At 37.2% G+C, this 20458-nt stretch overlaps 1 protein-coding gene across 2 annotated transcripts in view; it reads right to left on the minus strand.

Annotated features, from left to right (window-relative positions):
- Ap4e1 (adaptor related protein complex 4 subunit epsilon 1) overlaps positions 1-20458 on the minus strand; it is a 119298-nt gene that overhangs the window by 43939 nt on the left and 54901 nt on the right. For both annotated transcript variants that reach the window (XM_045157350.1, XM_045157351.1), the window contains 6 exons: positions 17850-17923; positions 13290-13412; positions 13080-13189; positions 6935-7074; positions 5716-5828; positions 5502-5620 (listed from right to left, as the gene is read on the minus strand). In XM_045157350.1, the coding sequence (XP_045013285.1) occupies positions 5502-5620; positions 5716-5828; positions 6935-7074; positions 13080-13189; positions 13290-13412; positions 17850-17923 (679 nt within the window). The remainder of the gene's footprint in view (positions 1-5501; positions 5621-5715; positions 5829-6934; positions 7075-13079; positions 13190-13289; positions 13413-17849; positions 17924-20458) is intronic.

Raw genomic sequence — 20458 nt, forward strand, 5'->3', positions numbered from 1 at the left:
TACCATAATACATGTCTCTACCAAAAATTTACATGTATAAGGGATTATCAACCACAGCAGAGAAGCTGGAGTGATCCAGAGTTTCTAGCAACCACATAGCAGGATCCTACTCTTAAAAGTTCTAAAATGAAGCCAGGTGTGGTGGAGCATGCCTTTAATCCCAGCACTTGGCAGAGGTAGGAGGATCATAGTGAGTTCAAGGCCACCCTGAGACTACATACTGAGTTCCAGGTCGGCCTGGGACAGAGTAAGACCCAACCTCAAAAAACCAAAAAGAAGCTGGGCGTGGTGGTGCATGCCTTTAATCCCAGCACTCGGGAGGCAGAGGTAGGAGGATTGCCATGAGTTCAAGGCCACCCTGAGATGACAGAGTTAATTCCAGGTCAGCTTGGACCAGAGTGAGACCCTACCTCAAAAAAAAAAAAAAAAAAAAAAACACCAAAAAGAAAGAAAGAAAGAAATTAGAAGCCAAGTATGCTGGCACATGCTTTTAATCCTAGTACTCGGGAGGCAGAGGTAGGAGGATTGTCCTGAGTTCAATCCACCCTGAGACACATAGTGAATTCTAGGTCAGCCTGAGCTTGAAAAACCAAAAAGAAAAGCAAAAAGAAAGTAAGTAGATCAAGGAGTGGTGGCATACGCCTTTAAAATCAGTACTCAGGAGGCAGGGTAGGAGGATTGCTGTGAGTTCAAGGCAACCCTGAGACTACATAGTGAATTCCATTCCAGGTCAGCCTGGGTTAGAGTGACACACAGCCTTGAAACAACAACAAAAAAGAAATTAGAAAGGTCAAAAGTAAACAACTTAATGCTTCACCTTAAGGCCTCAGAAAAAGAAGAACAAGACACCAAAAATCAGTAGGTGGTAAGAAATAATAAAGATTAAGGCAGAAATTAACAAAATACAACCCCCAAAACAAAAACAGAAAACAAGAATCAATGAAACAAAGAGTTGGTTCCTTGAAAGGATTTAAAAAAAGGTAACATTATAACAGATACCAAAGAAATTCAGGAAATTATAAGGATATCTTTGAGAACATATAGTTCACTAAACTTGAAAATATGGAAGAAATGGATGATTTCCTAGATTTATATGACCTACCATAATTAAATCAAGATGAGATAAACCAGTTAAGTAGACCTGTAACAAGTATGGATATCAAAGCAGTTACATAAAATCTCCCAACTAAAAAAAAAAGGCCCAAATGGATTCATTGGTGAATTTTTTTAGGTAGGGGTTCACTCTAGCTCAGGCTGGCCTGGAATCCACTATGTAGTCTCAGGGTGGCCTTGAACTCACAATGATCCTCCTACCTCTGACTCCCAAGTGTTGGGATTAAACCAGATCTTCCATGGAAGAACTAACACCAATGCTTCTCAAACATTTCCATAAAATAGAAAAAAAAAAAAAAAGAAGAAAGAAATACTACCAAACACATTCTACAAAGCCAGCATCACCATGATACCAAAATGAGAGAAAGATCAAAAACGAAAATTACAGACTAATCCCCTTCACGAACATAGATTCAAAAATTCTCAACAAAATATTGGCAAACAAAATACAAGAATATATCAAAAAGGTCAGTCACAGCCGGGCATGGTGGTGCACGCCTTTAATCCCAGCACTCGGGAGGCAGAGGTAGAAGGATTGCCGTGAGTTTGAGGCCACCCTGAGACTCCATAGTAAATTCTAGGTCAGCCTGGACTAGAGTGAGACCCTAGTTTGAAAAACCAAAAAAAAAAAAAAAAAAAATCAGTCACCCAGATCCCAAGTAGTCTTTATCCAAGACTAAGAGATGCGGGGATGACTCAAACTGATGAATGTAATACACTAGACACACATATAAATGGATTGCAGGACAAAAATCACATGATCAATTCAATAGATATAGGAAAGGCATTTGACAAAATCCAATATCCCTTCAGGGTAAAAGTCCTAAAGAACCAGGAATAGAAGGAACATAATAAAAAAATAATAACAATAATATTAATAATACATAATAAATAAATAAATATACAGGCTATTTATGACAAATCTACAGCCAACATAATACTAAGTGGGGAAAAATGTCAAGTTTTTCCACTAAAATCAGGAACAAGACAAGAGTTTGTACTGTCCCACTTTCAGTATACATAGTACTCAAAGTCTTAGCTATAGCAATAAGGCAAGAGACATACATAAAAGGGATATGAATTATAAAGGTAAAGATCAAATTATCATTATTTGCAAATGATATGATTGTGTGCATAAAGGACCCTAAAGATTCTACCAGCAAACTATCATAGCTGATAAACACTTTCAGCAATACAGCAGAATATAAAATGAACACACCAAAATCAGTAACCTTCCTATATACGAACAAACATGCTGAGGATGAAATCAGGGAATCACTCCCATTCAAAACTGCCTCTCCCAAAGCAATCTACACATTTATTGCAATCCCCATCAAAATTCCAATGTCATTCTTCATGGAAATAGAAAAAATAAAATTCATTTGGAAGCACAAAACACTGGAATAGTGGAAACAATTTTGACCAACAAAAATAAGGCTGGTGGTATCACCACACCTGATTTTAAGTTATACTACAGAGCCATAGTAACAAAAACAGCATGGCACTGGCACAAAAAACAGACACGTAGATCAATGGAGCAGAATACAAGACCTAGATTTAATTCAGGCAGCTACAGCCATCTGATTTTCAACAACAATGCCAGAAATATTCACTGGAGTAAAGACAGCCTCTTTAACAAATGGTGCTGGGAAAACTGCAAAGATGAAAATAGATACTTATCTCTCTTCATGTACAAGAAACAAGTTCATATGGCTCAAATGCCTTAATATCAGACCTGAAATTCTGAAGCTACTAGAGGAAAAAGTAGGAGAAACCCTTCAACATATTGGCATAGACAATGACTTTCTGAATATAACCCCAGTTACTCAGGAAATAAAACCACTAGGACTTCATGAAATTAAAAACTTTTATTTTTGGGGGGTAGCATCTCACTCTGTAGCCCACACTGACCTGGAATTCACTATATAGTCTCAGATGGCCTTAAACTCACAGTGATCCTCCTACCTCTACCTCCTGAGTGCTGGGATTAAAGGCATGTGCCACCATGCCCAACTAAAAAGCTTTTGTACAGCAAAGCACACTGTGAATAGAGCAAAGAGACAACCTACAGAACAGGAGAAAATCTTTGCCTGCTATACATCTGACAGAAGATTAATATCTACAATGTACAAAGAATTCAAAAAGCTAAATAATAAGAAATAAAGCAACCCAATTAAAAAATGGGCTATGGAACTAAATGGAAAATTCTCAAAAGAAGAAATACAGATGGCATATAAACATCTAAAAAAATGTTCTACATCCTTAGCCAACAGGGAAATGCAAATTAGAAATGCTTTGAGATTCCATCTCACTCCTGCCAGAACAGCTGTCATCAAGAGAACAAACGATAATAAATACTGGTAAGAATGAGGAAAAAGAACTCTTCTATACAGTTGGTGGGAATGTAACTAGCATTGTGGAAATAAGTGTGGAGGTTCTGAGACAGCCAAAAATAGATTTACATGACTCAGCCATACCACTCCTGGGCCTCGTCTCACTACCTTAGAGATACGTGCTCAACCATGTCTATTGCTACTCTATTCATAATATCTAGGAAATGGAACCAGCCTAGATGCCCCTCAACTGATGAGTAGATATGGCACATTTATACAATGGAGCTCTACTCAGCAGTAAAGAAAAATGAATTGGGCTGCAGAGATGGCTTAGTGGTTAAGGCGTTTGCTTGCAAAGCCAAAGGACCTTAGTTTGATTCCCCAGGACCCATGGAAACAGCCTAGACTCTCATCAACGATGAATAGATAATGCAAATGCAATACATACACACAATGGAATTTTATTCAGCTGTTAAAAATGGAATTATAAGCCACACATGGTAGTACATGCCTTTAATACCATCACTAGGAAGGTTGATACAGGAGGGTCACTGTGGATTTAAGGCCAACTTGAAACTACAAAGTAAGTTCTATATCAGCCTGAACTAGAGTGAGACCCTATATCAAAAAAAAAAAAAAAAAAATTGTGAAGCTGAAATTATAAAATTTACAGGAAGACAGGTGGAACTGGAAAATATTGTTAGGCAACCCAGACTCAGAAAGATAAATGTTCTCTCTCATATACAGATCCTAGCTTCTAATTTTTATATATGTGTATTAGGTGAGAGTGCATGCTATTACAGGCCAGGAAACTAGAAAGGAGCTCATGAAAGGGGAAAGAGGTTTTGAGGAAGAGGCATGGGGAAAGCACTAGAACATATGTGGTATGAATGTTGAAGGAGGAATACTGGGTATGGAAGGAAGTGGAGACAGGGGACAGGAGATGGGGAGATATATGAAGGGAGAGAAATATTAACCAAAATTAAATATGTATGAAGCTGCCTTAAGAAAGCCTGTTGCTTTTTATGCTAATTTAAAAAGGAAAACATCACACAGGCATAAATATAATAAACCATGTATATTATATATTGTAGAAAGAGAAGACTCAAGGAGATAAGGACAGTATTAAGTAAGAAAACTATAGCTGATAGTAGGAAACTGAAATTTCAGTCCTAGGAAGTCAGATCCAAGAGACTAAAATTTTGCAATTGGGCTGGAGGGATGGCTTAGCAGTTAAGGCACTTGCCTGCAAAGCCTAAGGATCCAGATTCGATTCCCCAGATCTCACATAAAGCCAGATGCACAAGGTGGCACATGCATCTGGAAGTTGCAGTGGCTGAAGGCCCTGGAATGCCCATTCTCTCCCCCTCTCAAATAAATAATTTTTTTTTTTTTAATTTTGCAATGACCACTTAGGTGTGATGGTACACACCTTCCTAGCACTTGGGATGTAGAGGTAGGAGGATCACCATGAGTCTGAGGCTACCCTAAGACTACATAGTGAATTCCAAGTCAGCCTAGGCTACAGTATGACACTGCCTTGAAAAACAAAACCAAAAAAAAAAAATTTTTTTTTGCAAAGACCACATGAGTCTGGAAGTGGACACTTCACCAGTCAAGCTTTAGCTGAGACTGCATCCCCAGTCAGTACCTTAGCTGCAGCCTATGATACAGGAGGAATAGAGAAGTCAGCTAAGCCATGCCTGGATTCCTGCCTCACAGAAACTAAGGGAATAAATTTGTGCTGTTTTAGGCTACTAACTTTGGGATAATTTGTTATACAGAAGTGGCACAGATATATATTAACAAGGCCTCATAAAAAGAACACAACAAATACATTATAAGCACAGCCATCTAAACAAACACCCTTACTAAGAGACTAGACAAGGATAATTAAGTAAATAATTAAGAGAGAAAAGTGATGCACTGGGAAAGAAAACTGAGAGTATAGAAATTAGTTGGGTAGAACTGAGTGATTTCTGGAGGCAATCTGTTAATATTTGGTTTTTAGTTTTAAAAGGTTACAAAAGTTATTATGTAATGTACTTTGCTTACCCAACTCATAACTTGAATAAATCTCTGTGGATAGAATACATTCTCCATGTCTAGTAAGGTGAGGTAAGACTCCACAGCATAGAGTCTTAACTGCTGATCTTCTGCTTCATCATCAAAACCTACAAGCAATTAAAATACCACTGAATTTCCACTAATTTCCCCATGACTCTGTAATTTAAAAAAAAAAGCATTTCATTTTAAAACTTGTACCAACCTTCTGCTAACAGTCTCAGGAAGTCATTGGGAATATCTGGGTGCATTACATCTCCTCCCACTGAAAACACAGCATTCATTGTCTGGATAAACCATGCATTGTCAGGAGCATATGTGTCCAGTGTTAAGAACATGCACACCTGGAAATGCCGCTTATTCAAATTATCCTTTTTGCAGAAAACTCTTGGAAAATTTATCCTTGCATGGCACTTTTATCTTTAACTTCTACTATAAGATGTTCTGTAACCTAGTTTTATGTAAATCAGGTCCTCATTAAAAACCTATTCAAAAAACTAAATTTTTATCACCTTAGCACCAGGCTTATGCATAACAGGCACTCAAATAAAAAAACACATTAATTAATTAAAAGAAATGAACCAGCTAACTAGGAAAAATGTCAGTAATAGAAAATTAGTGTACACTTCAGAGAGGCTAAATGTTGTGGTACATCACATCATTAAGCTAACATTTATGGGCTATTGTGTGATAGCACTGCCTAGAACAAAACCAAAACTTAACAATCTTTTTTTTTTTCTTAAAAATAAACACCTCTTTTTCAAAAATTTTAAAATAAGAAGAATGAAGGAAAGTAACATCTAGGAGTTCCCAACTACTTAACTGAAATTTTCCACTAAAACCAATATCATAACAGATGCATTTTAGGATACTGACCTGCTGTATCCACCATTTCCTATACAAAGCAAGAACTTTTATTCAGAAAAGAAACTGAGTAGGAATGCTCATATAGTAAAGTTCCCAATAATTTTTTTTAACTTAGAAATGTATTATTAACTTTCAAATGGGGTGGGGTTGGAGAATGAATAAGGAGCCTGGTGCTATGGTGTAGCTCAGTAGTAGTAGAGTGTGTGTATAGCTTGCACAAGGCCTTAGATTCAATCTGCAGCACAAGAAAGAAAGAAAAAAAGAGAGAAGGAGGGAGGGAGGGAGAGAAGGGGTGGAGAGGAAGAGGGAGAACAACAACCAGGTAGAGGTTACTATGTTTACCTGCTGAAAATACTGACCAAATGAATGAAAGAAATGAGGGGTAGTGGCCGGGGCGGCGGGGGGTGGGGGGAAGCCATCTATGAAGAAATCTAAAATCAGGAATGCAAGTTATCACTGGGTCCCTGAACTTAATTCACAAGTGACCATGTCTGCACCAATCATTTTAAAGATAGTACATAAAGATATTTTGTGATTCGGGTTGAAGCAAAGGATATTTCTCTGCCAACTCGGCTATTTTTCCAACCAGATTTACAATGATGTACTCTTCTTTGCTCTGCTGTAAATATTCAAGCATTTTCTGGACAATAACTGTTATGTTCTGTGCATTTGTAATTCTGTAAAGAAGTTCCAGGGTCTGTTTAAGGAAAAGAAATAAAACCAGTATTAGAAAACTATGCATGATGACAATGAATTTGTTTATATAATATAATACAACTTTGATGTAGATCTAAAGGGAAGTCAGCTAATAGTGACCTAGAAATATAAATTTTGCTGGAAATGTAGTTTAGTGGTAGAATATTTGCCCAGCATGAGTGGGTTCTATCCTTACCACCACACACACACACACACACACACACACACAAATTTCAACAATAAGCAGTTTCTTGTTTTATTTTTTCATTTTTTAAATTTGTGTGTGTGTGTGTGTGTGTGTGTGCATATGCACACACGTGTGTGTGAATATATGTATACAGGCATTCCAGGGCCTCTTGCCACTGTAAGCGAATACTAAACATTTGTGCTACTTTTTGCATCGAGCTTTTTTGAGTGGCTTGGGAACTGAACCTGGGCTAGAAGCACCATTAATGCTGGGCCATCTTCCCAGACCCTTAAAATAGGTTTTAAAAAGGAAATTTAGGGCTGGATAAATGGCTTAACAGTTAAGGCACTTGCCTGTGAAGCCTAGGGACCCAGGTTCGACTCCCCAGAATCCAAGTAAGCCATGCCCAAAGTGACACATGCTCACAGGTCATTCAGGTGCACACATCTGGAGTTCATTTGCAGTGGCTAAGGTCTGGGTGTACCAATTCTCTCTTTCTCTCATAAGAAATAATTAAAAAGGAAAAGGAAAATTAGCCTGGTGGGTGGCATACACCTTTAGTTTCTGCTCTTGGAAGGCTTTGGTAGTAGAATCACCATGAGTTCAAGGCTACCTGGGATACAGAGTGAATTTCAAGTCAGCCTGGACTAGAGTGAGACTTTGCCTCAAAAAAATGAAACAAACAAACAAACAAAAAGGGAAATTATTGTCAAACTGTGGTCAATTTCAAAATCTAAAAACTGTTTGAGATAATTAAGATCTGACATTTCTACATGTCAATGACCAATGACAGAATATGTAAAAATTGAAAAGCTTAATATAGCAGCTCTTAAATGTACATTATTTATTTATGCCTCTGGCTATGTGCATATGCCCACACATATGTGCATAAATCAAGTCTTGTAAACTACTTGCTGTACTACCCAAAACAGAAAACACTATTTGAGTGGGTTTGGCAACTGAGAGCAAATAGTTTCTACTATGTGGACAATAGCTCAAGTACTTCAAAGTGTGCAAGGACTACATTCTCCCGAGTCATGTAGGTATTTTGTAGATAACTTTCTGGGTGCTGAGGAATATACCCCTTACTCCTCAAGCAAGCTGAAGGAAGATCAGAACAACAGTACCCATTTGGCCATGTTTCCAAAGCCTAAAGCACTATAAATATCTGAACTCCTAGAAATCAAAATGAATTGAAGGGTAATTCTGAGAAAGTACCATGTACTGGTGTTTTATGATCAAAGAATGCCCAACCAGAAGCCAGACGTGGTAGTACACAATTCCAACACTCAGAGGCAAGATCAAGCATTCACAAGACAACTTTAGCAACATACTGAGTTCAAGGCCAGCTTGGCCTATATGAGGCTGTCTCAAAACAAACAAATAAACCAAAAGAACGTATACCTAGGGCTGGAGAGATGGCTTAGCAGTTAAGGTACTTGCCTGCAAAGTCTAAGGACCCAGGTTCAATTCTCCAGTACCCATGTAAGTGCATGCATCTGGAGTTCATTTGCAGTAGCTAAAGGTTCTGTCATGCCAATTCTCTCTCTCTCTCTCTCTCACACACACAATAAATACATTTTTTTTAAAAAGAATGTACATCTAATCTATTTGTCAAACATGTTCAAAATCTCTAAGGTTTTCTGATCTTTCAATCCTTTCAACCAGGGCTTCAAGTACAAATGAAAAGTATTTTGAAATATTACATGTGTAATTTCTTGCATGTATCTATGTTGTGTGCATTGTGTATGCACATTCATGTGTGTAGTTGATGACAGGTTTGTCTCTTCAGTTGCTTCTTCACCTTGTTTCTTTGAGACAGGATCTCTCTGAATGAACTTAGGGCTCACTGATTTGGCTACTAGCCAGTAAGCCCCAGGGGATCACCCGTCTCCTCCCCAAGCACCATGCTTGGCATTTTTACATGGATACTAGAAATCTGAACTCAGGTCTTCATATATTTTACTAAGCTATCCCTCAGCCCAAACAAAATAATTGTATTTTATTAAGTGACTTAGTTAATGCTTAGCTATAAAGTCTGTAAGTATAATAAAGGTCTCCCCCATCAGTTCTGAATTTATGGATCTGTTTCAGACATATTGTTTGTAAACTCCAAAATACATGTTCTATAATTTTAGATAATCTGCACTAAATTTCTTTCTTCTGCTAAAAACTTGAATTTGGCATTTACTGAACTGATTACCATACTGTATTGGGAATTATATAGCCAGAGGTCTTTTCTGTTTAGCTTTGTCATCTCCTTCTTGCCTTCTCTCTTCCTACATGAAAAACTATAAAGCCATATAAGAGACTCCCATCTCAAGCAAAATGTCAAAGTTCTTGCTACATCATTACACTGAGGTTAAAAGTAACAGTGGCCTTGAGGAGACCACACTATAGTACCTTCTGTGGGAACCACTGATACTCATTACCTTCTCCCACAATTCAACTGCTAGCCGGGTATGGTGGCGCACGCCTTTAATCCCAGCACTCAGGAGGCAGAAGTAGGAGGAATGCCATGAGTTCAAGGCCACCCTGAGATGACAGAGTTAATTCCAGGTTAGCCTGGACCAGACTGAGACCATACCTCGAAAAACCAAAAATAAATAAATAAATAAGTAAGTAAGTAAGTAAATAAAAATTTCAACTACTTTTCTCACTGCAAGCAACAGATCAACCACATGAGACTTGGCAATTATTAAAAATGCCAATTCTCTCTGACTCTCACTTACAAATCAGAGTCCAATAATTATGAAAAAAAAAAACTATACTTAAGTCAACTCTGTCCAACTAACTATTCATAGTTAAAGACACACATAAATGCATATTCTATATCTGGTAAAGTGGATGGGCAGTGTAATGGTTTTTTACTCTCTTAGAGCCTTCTCGTTTCTATGATGCCTACATACAAATTGTCTAGACTCATTCAACATGGGTGGCAGATAAAATATCTCAACTAATTAAAATATGAATATGTGTATGCATATGTGTATATGTATATGAAGGCAAATTTTTCAATGTTTTAAAAAAGGTTTTATAACTAAAATTCATAATCTCTTAAAAACTATAATTGGTATTAGCTTAGTTCCTCTAATTTGTCTTAAAATCATTGAAATAAAAATCATGATAGCCAGATGTGGCTATGCACACCTTTAATCCCAGCACTCTGCAGGTAGAGGTAGGAGGATTTCTCTGAGTTCAAGGCTAGCCTAGGACTACAGAGTGAGTACCAGGTCAGGTTGGGCTATAGTGAGAACCCACCTCAAAAAAAAAAAAAAAAAAAAAGACGATAAAACATTCTTTTATAGTCCCAAATACAAAAAGGAAAAAAAAAAAAAACCCTACTTGTAGAAAAACAATGTTTTTTTAAATACATGAGATGAAATAGTATAAATCCAGAACTTACAGATAAGAGTTAGCTTTATCACTCATCTCTTTAAAAAGTTTATATGAGTATCCAGTCAAAATCAACAGGGAATCTCTCTTGAATGTTAGCTATATGGATTCCAAGTAGACCACAGGCCCGTATATTGTCTTGGAATGTTCTCAGAAGGCTCTGTAAAAACTACAATTGTTAGGTGTAATAAAGGGTTCACCCAAGCTCTCTTGTTTTTAATCTCACTGCTTTTAAAATAATAATTTTAAATAATTTAATGCATTATTTTAAAACATTTTTACCATTCTTCATTAAGCCCCATATCCCATTTTAAATGAAAATAGACAGTGGTTTCTCTATAAGAGAATAGGAATATTCATTTAGGCACCCAAGTGGACACTGAGTTATTTTACAAAACGAAAAAGTTGGAGCAAAAGTAAACACATGAGGGTCTGAGAAGGTGACGCAGTGGGTAAGTATGCTTGCTGTAGAAGAATGAGGATCCAGCTGCAATCCTCAAGACCCATCTGAAAAGACAGGTTGGCCACAGATGCCTTTAACTTCAATGCTGAACAGAGATGGAGACAGGATTGCTGGGGCTCCTTGGTAAGCCAGGCTAACTGAAAAATGACAACTCTGGTTTCAGTGAGAGATTCTATCTCCAAGAAAGAAAGTGGAAGGGTGACAGAGGAAGATACTTAACATCATTTCCTAAGCACATAGGACATGTACATGCACACATATATTTACACCAAACATGGGCATAAATTACACATACCATATATAACACACATACTGTGGTGGTTTGAATAGATGGCCCCCAATATATTCAGTTTTTTATTTATTTGTAGTCTGCATCTATAGCCATCTGGCTGGAGGCAGTGTCACTGGGTGGATCTTAAGGTGTGATGGTGGGTTTCAGATTTCAATCTAAAGATATGCAAAGTGTGCCTAGCTGGAGTTCCTGAAGTGTGCTGTGGCTTTTGGATTTTTGGCTGGTGTTTCCTCTCTCTCTGCTTGGTCCTGGAAAAGCAGGCCAGCTTCTTCTGCCATTATGGAACTTCCCCTGGGTCTGTAAGCTTCAATAAATATCCCTTCCTCCATAACTGTGCCTGGTCTGGAAGTTCATCTCAGTTAATCTGAAGTTGTCTGCTACACACACACAGACATACACACACAAAATTAAGCATATGACTATACTTTCTCTTCCGAACAGTTCAAGTCATTTTTTGGGAACCTTCATTTCTTTCAATACTCTTATTTAAGAGTAAATTCATTTTGTAGACATACAAGAGGATAATGAAAAATATCAGTTCACATAATTTATTTATATATAACTATATTTATAATTATATATTTTATATACCCTTACATTTTATATAAATACATATAGATAGATAGATACAGATATAGATATAAATGTTTTGAGGTAGGATCTCACTCTAGTCCAGGCTGACTTTGAACTTACTCTGTAGCCACAGGATGACCTCAAATTTACAATGATCATTCTACCTCAGCCTTCTGAGTGCTGGGATTAAAATGTCACCACACCCAGCATAAATTATAAATTATATATGGTTGGAGTATATGCCTTATTTTATACTAATAAGAGCACCTAGGACTAAAATTCACATTCCTATTATTATAATGCTTAAGTCAAAAAATTTAATGAATTAATATATATGATTGGACCTAACCTCTCCAATTTATAACTTGAAAAAACTCCTGTGGGCTAGGGAGATTACTCAGTTGGACAAGTGCTTTTCTTTAAGAATGAAGACCTGAGTTCAATCCCCAGAACCCACATTTTTTAAAAAGCCAGATTGGTGATGCACCTTTGTGATCCCAACACTAGGGAGGGAGAGACAGGAGGGATCTCTGGGGCTCACTGGCCAGCCATTCTAGCCTACTTGATAATTTCCAGGCAAATGAGAGATTCTACCTTAAAAGAAAAGGAAGGGAAAGGGGAAGGGAAGGAAAATGAGGGTAACAAATGTGAAGAAAGGGAAGAGAAAACAAGGAAAGAATAGAAAAAGTGATGGGATCTGAAGAATGACACCTGAGGTTATCTCCTAGCCTCCACATATGCACACACACTGTACACATACATGAAAAATTTTTTAATATTCATGTGAGCTGGTTGTGGTGTGGCATGCCAATAATCTTTTCACTTGGGAGGATAAGGCATGAGGATCAGAAGTTTGAAGCCAGCCTGAACTAATAGCAAGACCCTGTCTAGTAAAACAGTAACAAAGGATGAGAGCTGTTTTGTTTTTTTTTTTAGAAAAGTTACTTAAGCTTTAGAAGAAAGAATAAAATATATGCAAAAGTTAAATTAAACATACATATATACACACTGCCCATCACTTAACTCTCTCCAGACTACAAACGAAAGTTTAAAATTTTTACCTCTTTACAGACATTATTCAAAACACCAGTTTACCTCTCTTTTAATAATGGGATCAGGATGGTCTAAGCATTCAATTATTGTCATCTGGTGTTGAAGAGCCAGAGAAGGATCCTGTTGGATAACATAAGTAAGAGCCTTCAGTCCTAGAGACAAAGATTATATTAGATGAAATGACTTGAAACAAGTTCCCAACAACTTCAAAAGTTCTTTGTAATTGTCATAAAAAGAACCAGATTTCCTTACCTAGATACTTGAGGTTTATTTTTGGTGAGAGAACAAATTTTCCAATGCACTTAACAGCCTTTTCAAGTAATTCTGATTTAGGATAAATAGAATAGACTGTATGTACACATTCAAACAGAATAGCTAAGGAAAGAAAATGGCAGGCGTATTAAAATACAGTAAGATGACATTTTTGTTTAGAACTTACAATGCAACAAACTAATTGGAAGGTAAGTTTTAAACCAAAATCTTATTTGTGGAAATAAATAAATCTGATTTATGAAAATATTTCAAAGAAACTATCTTTACTGTTTTGGAGCTTATAGAGTTATTAGCTTAAGTTATCCCAGAACAATTTAAAGACCATAATATTACTACTAGAAAAGAAAGCTACATTCATTCATATAGCAAGCATGTACTTAATGCCTCCTGTATGCCACACATGGTATTAGTACTATGAATAGAACAGTGAACAGGACAGACAAAAGGCCTTGACTCAAGAAGCCACATAAAAACATATGCATTGTTCTTATGCAAAGAGATCTTTCCAACATTTCTTGAATGCTTTAAAATAGTCTCTTCCCCAGTATTTTCTATGACAATAGTTCATTCTCAAGTGGTTTCTATGCCTCTTACACACGGAGGTTGTATATGATTATATATGAAATTTATTTAAATATAATCATCTTAAGATATTCCAAAATGTATTTCAAAATATAAGGTCACTATTCAAGAATTTTCATGCTACCTAAAAAAAAAAGTTCTAGCCAGGTGTGGTGGCGCACGCCTTTAATCCCAGCACTACGAGAGGCAGAGGTAGGAGGACTGCCATGAGTTCGAGGCCACCCTGAGACTCCATAGTGAATTCCAGGTCACCCTGGGCTAGAGTGAGACCCTACCTCAAAAAACAAAAAAACAAAAACAAAAGTTCTACTATATATCTTGATAGTGTTCAAATTTCGTTTTCTGATACAGTCCAAAGTCTGTATAAGTACAATGAAGTAGATTATTTTTCTGTTCAAATTGCCTTAACAATCATGAGTTGGTAAGTTAGCACTTTGCCATGGGACAGAAGAATCACTTGGACATCATAGTTTTAGAAGTAAGACATAAAGCCATGCTTGATGGTACATGTGGGTAACCCCAGACTCGAGAGACAGATGCAGGAGATTTCCTGAAAGTTCAAGGCCAGCCTGAGCTATGTAGTCTTGATCTACTAATCATCTAATGTAGGAGTAGGCAAGCCACCATAATTTAGTCACTAAAAAAAGGGAAAATAAAAAAAATTCCTAGAACTGGGCTGGAGAGGTGGCTCAGTGGTTAAGGCATTTATTTGCCTGCAAAGCCTAACCACCCAGGTTCAATTCCCCAGTGCCCACATAAAGCCAGATGTACAAAGTAGCACATACTTCTGGAGTTTGTTTGAAGTGGCTGGAGGCCCTAGCATGCCATTATCCCCCCCTTCCCATGCAAATAAGTAAACAGATAGATAAACAAGTCCTAGAACTGAATGAAAATGAAAACACATCATACTAAAACCTATGAGATGCAATGAAGGCAGTCCTAATAAGGAAGTTTACAGTAGTAAATTTGGGCTGGAGAGACAACTTAGTGGTTAAGGCACTAGCCTGCAAAGCCTAAGGATGGGGTTCCCCAGTACCTATGTAAAGCCTGATGCACAAAGTGCATACATATACATCTAGAAAGCCTGGCGTGCCCATTCTCTCTCTCTCTCTCTCTCTCTCTCTCTCTCTCTCTCTCACACACACACACACACACACACACACACACATACACACACACACACACACTTTTTGAAAAGTCAGAAAATCCAAGGGCTGGAGAGATGGCTTAGTAGTTAAGGTGGTTGCCTACAAAGCCCAAGCAACCAAGTTTGATTCCTCCATACCCTTGTAAGCCAGATGCACAAGGTAGAACATGCATCTGGAGTTCATTTTCAGTGGCTAGAGGTCCTTCCTTCATACCCATTCTTTCTCTGTGCTTCTTTTTCTCACTCTCTCAAATAAATAAATAGATAAATAAAATATTTTTGTAAAAAAAAAACAGAGAATCCCAATAAATAACTTAGTGAGATACCTTACAACCTTGAAAACACAATAAACCAATCCCAAAAGCAGTAGACAGGAAATAATCACAATAATATGGGTAGAAATTAATGCGATGGAACTGAAAAAAAAGGAGGAAATACATCTTCCATTGTAAAACCACTCTAAAAACCTATAACTTGGGAGGTCACAGGCACTGTGAGGGAACTTAAAACTGATAATCTGCTTAATGGATGTGTAGTTAAACTTTCTTCTAAATATTTATGTTTATACTCAAACCAGTGTAGCTGTCAACTTTGATCAAGAGAAGCATCTTTTGGCAGTGGGTGATGGTAAAAATACTGAGAATGTGGCTGCTGAGTACTGAGCCCTAAACAGGACATCTCTATCACCCCTTCAATCTCAGGAAACATCACAAAAGAGGGAGGACATGAAGGAGTACAATGAAATGCTGTCTTCTAAATGTCATGGGCATAGCAATCATAAATGCATAGCAACTGTGTCCACCTACAGAAGACCTGCACAAAAAAGGGAGTGATGGTAGATAATGAAAGCAGGAGGGAGCTGGAAGGAGGGAGGGTTTCAATAGGAAAAAGAAAAGATGGATAAAGGAAGGTAATGGAGGTAAATGTGATGATAATACATTATATACAAGTATGAAGTTTTCTAAAATAAATAGGGGCTTGAGATATGATTCAGTGGTTAAAGGTGCTTGCTACACAAATCTAATGACTGAAGTTTGGATCCCCAGAACCCTCATAAAGCCAAGAACAAAGTGGGACATGCATACACAAGCACCTAAGGCAGTGGGAGGTAGTCAAGAGAATCCCCAAGGTCGTGGGCCAGCTAGTCTGGTCTTCCAGCAGCAAACAAAAAATAAGGGACACACTGCCGCACATCTCTGTCAAACCTGCCAATGGTCAGGGAATATTGTGAAAGAGGTGGTGGAAAAAATATAAGAGCCAAAGGATGGGGAAGAGTACATTGAAACATTGTATTCTGGTCCTATAGTGACCAGTGCATTCATGACCTCACAGTAGTTATTTGTATAGTACTAGGTTATCAACATGTTGTCATAGATGATGACTGAAGTCAAAAAAGTGTGTGTAGGGGGCATCAATTAAGAAAGAAAGAAATCAGGGCTGGAGAGATGGCTTAGCAGTTAAAGTGTTTGTATGCAAAGCCAGAGGACCCCAGTTAGATTTTCTAGGACCCACGTAAGCCAGATGCACAGGGAGTGCATGCATCTGGAGTTAGTTTGCAGTGGCTAGAGGTGCACCCATTCTCCCTCCCTCTCTCTCTCTCTCTCTCTCTCTCTCTCTCTCTCTCTCTCTCTCTTTCTCTCCCTCCCTCCCTTCCTCTTTCTCTCTCAAATAAATAATTTTTTTTTTTAAGAAAGAAATCAGCCAGGCATGGTGATGCACGCCTTTAATCCCAGCAACACTAGGGAGGCAGAGGTAGGAGGATCACTATGAGTTTGAGGCCACCCTGAGACTACAGTGAATTCTAGGTCAGCCTGAGCTAGAGTGAGACCCTACCGCAAAATACCAAAACAAAAAAAGAAAAGAAAAAAAGAAAAGAAAAGAAAGAAAGAAGTTGAAATCATAAAGTAACTAGTTGAAGGGTAGTAGTGATTCAGTGGAAGGAGTATGGGGGAGGAGAGTCAAGAGAGAGTAATGGCAGGGGACTGTGATCAAAATATATTGTATACAGCCCTGGCTGGCCTCAAATACCTGATCCCCCTGCTTCTGCCTCTTCAGTAATTTCCTACGGTGGCACACTCCTCTAATCCCATCATTCAGGAAGCAGAGTCAGGATGATTCTTTGAGTGCGAGGCCACCCTGAGAGTACATAGTGAATTCCAGGTCAGCCTGGGCTAAAGTGGCACCCTACCTCAAAAGAACAATACATATATATACAGATATATATGTGTGTACACATATATACATATATATGCATATTTTACACACACACACATATATACACATACATATATAAATATTGCCAATTAAAATCACATTTTAAAAAAGAGACCCTGCCTCAAAGTGGAAGGAGACCAACACAATGACATTGTTCTCTGACTTCTAAACATTCCCTATGACATTCACATGCCCATAGAAACACACACACACACATACACACCAAAAACCTTGTATAGGGACTGACAAACTTAATAAATACTTGCAACTAGGTAGCTGGGTTAAGAACTTCAAACATAAACTTTTACAAATATGCCACAGACTTACTGTATTTTCTTAACAATTATACACCTTGGTAAATGTTTTCAATGAAAAATATAGTAATGATTTAAGCCCACATTTAGAAAATGTTACAATTTCAAGCTATTAGTTTATCATTTAATATTTACATTAATCCAAGGTATCTTTAAATTAATACATTAATCCATATCTCTAAATTAATTCATAATATTTAAATTTATTACATGTTAACATAAATTTAGTTACAACACTGTAAATATCAGTAGTCATTAGAAGATTATGTACATGTTACCTACCATAAGTAATGTTGTGATTTAACTCAGCTCTTCGTAAAGATTCATCAAGAACATCATACATTAATTCACTTGTCCTGTTTAAAAAATATTTTATTTGCAGTAGAATTACAGTATGTTAGTCCAGTAAAACATAAAGTTTTTCAAACTTATCTCTTTTAAAACTATAGAAAAGAAGTAAAATTAATTCACTTTATAATGAAGTTATACAAATTTCACATCAAAAGATTTCATTTGTTCTGTCCATGAGATGAAAATGCTGCTTTATCAAAGGTGACTAATAAGCCAGTAAGAAGATACACAAGGGTAAATCAGCTCTTTTCCTCCTTGGTCTTACTTTACACACAAGGTCATTTGGTTGAATACACCATCTGTTACAGTTTTCTTTACAACAAATGTTTTGACCTGTTCCAAGTCACTACACATAATACTGCATATAACTAAATTATTCTAGACAGTGCATTATCTATTTATCAACTAGTTTGTTTTGAAGACATTCAAATTCTAATCTATTCCTAAGAAGGTAAAGGTCCCTTAGTAAGAAAGTTTAAACTTTCATTTATATTAAAGATAAATCTTCTCTCTCTCATAAATAAATAAAATAAAGGGCTAGAGGATAGTGTAGTGGTTTGAATGGATGTCCCCCATTTGATTCAGCAGTTGATTAAAACTTATAATTTAGATCTCCAGCTGACTGGCTGGAGGAGGCATCACTGTGGGTGAATTTGGAATTCCAGCTAAAGATATGCAAGATGCCTGAGCTCTGCCATTACAGGTTCCTGAAGTATGCTTGCTGGTGCTGGTGGTGGTTGTTTCTCTCTCTCTCAGCATGGACCTGTGAAAGAGGGTCAGCTTCTTCCACCATTATGGAACTTCCCCTGGATCTGTGAGCTTCAATAAATTCCCTCTTCCCATAACTGTGCCTGATCTGTATGTTCATCTCAGTGACCTGAAGCTGTCTACTACAGATGGCTTGGCTGTTAAGGCACTTGCCTGTGAAGCCGAAGGGCCCAGGTTCAATTCCCCAGAACCCATGTAAGCTAGACATATATGGTGGTACATATGTCTGGAGTTCACTGGCAGTGGCTAGAGACCCTGGCATGTTCATTCTCTCCCTCCCCCACTCTCTGTCTCTCATAAATAAATAAATAAATAAATGTTCTGTGAAATTAGCAAATGTGTCCCTTTATTACCTAAATATGCCTTTATTGTCACAGGTAATAGTAAGAGTAACTGGAATGAAGTAAATACTTTTACAAAAATACATTGCTTATAGAGCCCTAGCACTCTGCTTCCAAGCCCCTAGAAAAAGGTCCTGGCCAAGAAGCCAGTGTTAACACTACTGCTTATCAGCTGGCATTTTTATGTCTTACAAGAAAAAAAAAAGAATGGAAAAAAATAAATACTATGTGCACTGGTCTTACACAGAAACCATGCCAAAGACAAAAGCATGAAAATAATCTGGGGCTGTACAAAACTCAGAGTCATAAACATTTATATGTCTTTCAGAAGAGTTCTCTTCTTTTTGCAAATCCAGTTAGAAAATTCTACCTTGGTGAAGTACATTCAGCAGTGTGAATCAGAACAACATTCTTAACCCCTCATTTCATCATGAAAGCATGATCCTCCCCCAAAATTCTGTAACACTACACCTAGATCAGAGTCTAGTTTCCCAATTTTGAAAGCTAATGTTTGGTATAGAGTCATAATTAACTTCATAAAATGTGGAAACATGTATGAATATAACTAAGCTATATTCTAATAAACTAAGAAATACAATACTATAAAACACAAAAAAAATTCAAACAATAAATAAAAATGACTTTTCTAAGCTATTTTTTCAATTCTTTTAAATCCTGTTATGAAATAACACTTTTTTTTTAAAAGACAGGGTATCTGCATAGCCCAGGCTGACCTGGAACTCTGCATTTGCAAGCTGGCCTCAAACTCACAGTGATCCTCCTACCTCTGCCTTCCAAGTGCTGGGGTTCCAGGCATGTGCCACCATTCCTGGCTTGAAATAATATTTTTACTTGAGCTAATTATGTCTTACAAATTACAAGATATGTTAGCATAAAATTAACACTAAAATTGGGATTAAAAGGGAGAAAACATTCTAATTTTCTATAATATTACAAAAGACAGTTTATTTAATTCATTGATGGAGCCCAGTTACTATTCAATTGAGCTAATTAATATACATATTTTTTCCAAATTCATACATGGAGATAATGACTTAATAAACTTAATAAATTCACTTCCTAATAACATATGATGACACTAAGTCTATTTTCATACCTATAATACATTAACATAAAAGTAATGGTTTTCAAAGAGAATCCCAGTAACAACCTAAAGCTCCACAGGAGCATAGAGTGGAGTTGCATAAAGCAAAATATATTTAGGACAAACATTTCAAATGTATGTGCTTGCTCTATCACTCTATGTCGTTGCTCCAGGTTTCCATCATGGGATGAGATTCATGAGCATTGAAAAAGTAACAGTAATAACCACAGAGATACAGCCCAATTAGCACTGATGAAGAGCTCACAGAGACAGAGATTCTGACAGGAAGCTGAGCAAACTGCTAGAAACAACAGCCTCAAGTATGG

Source organism: Jaculus jaculus, chromosome 8, assembly GCF_020740685.1.
Source record: "Jaculus jaculus isolate mJacJac1 chromosome 8, mJacJac1.mat.Y.cur, whole genome shotgun sequence".
NCBI classification, from domain to species: domain Eukaryota; kingdom Metazoa; phylum Chordata; class Mammalia; order Rodentia; family Dipodidae; genus Jaculus; species Jaculus jaculus.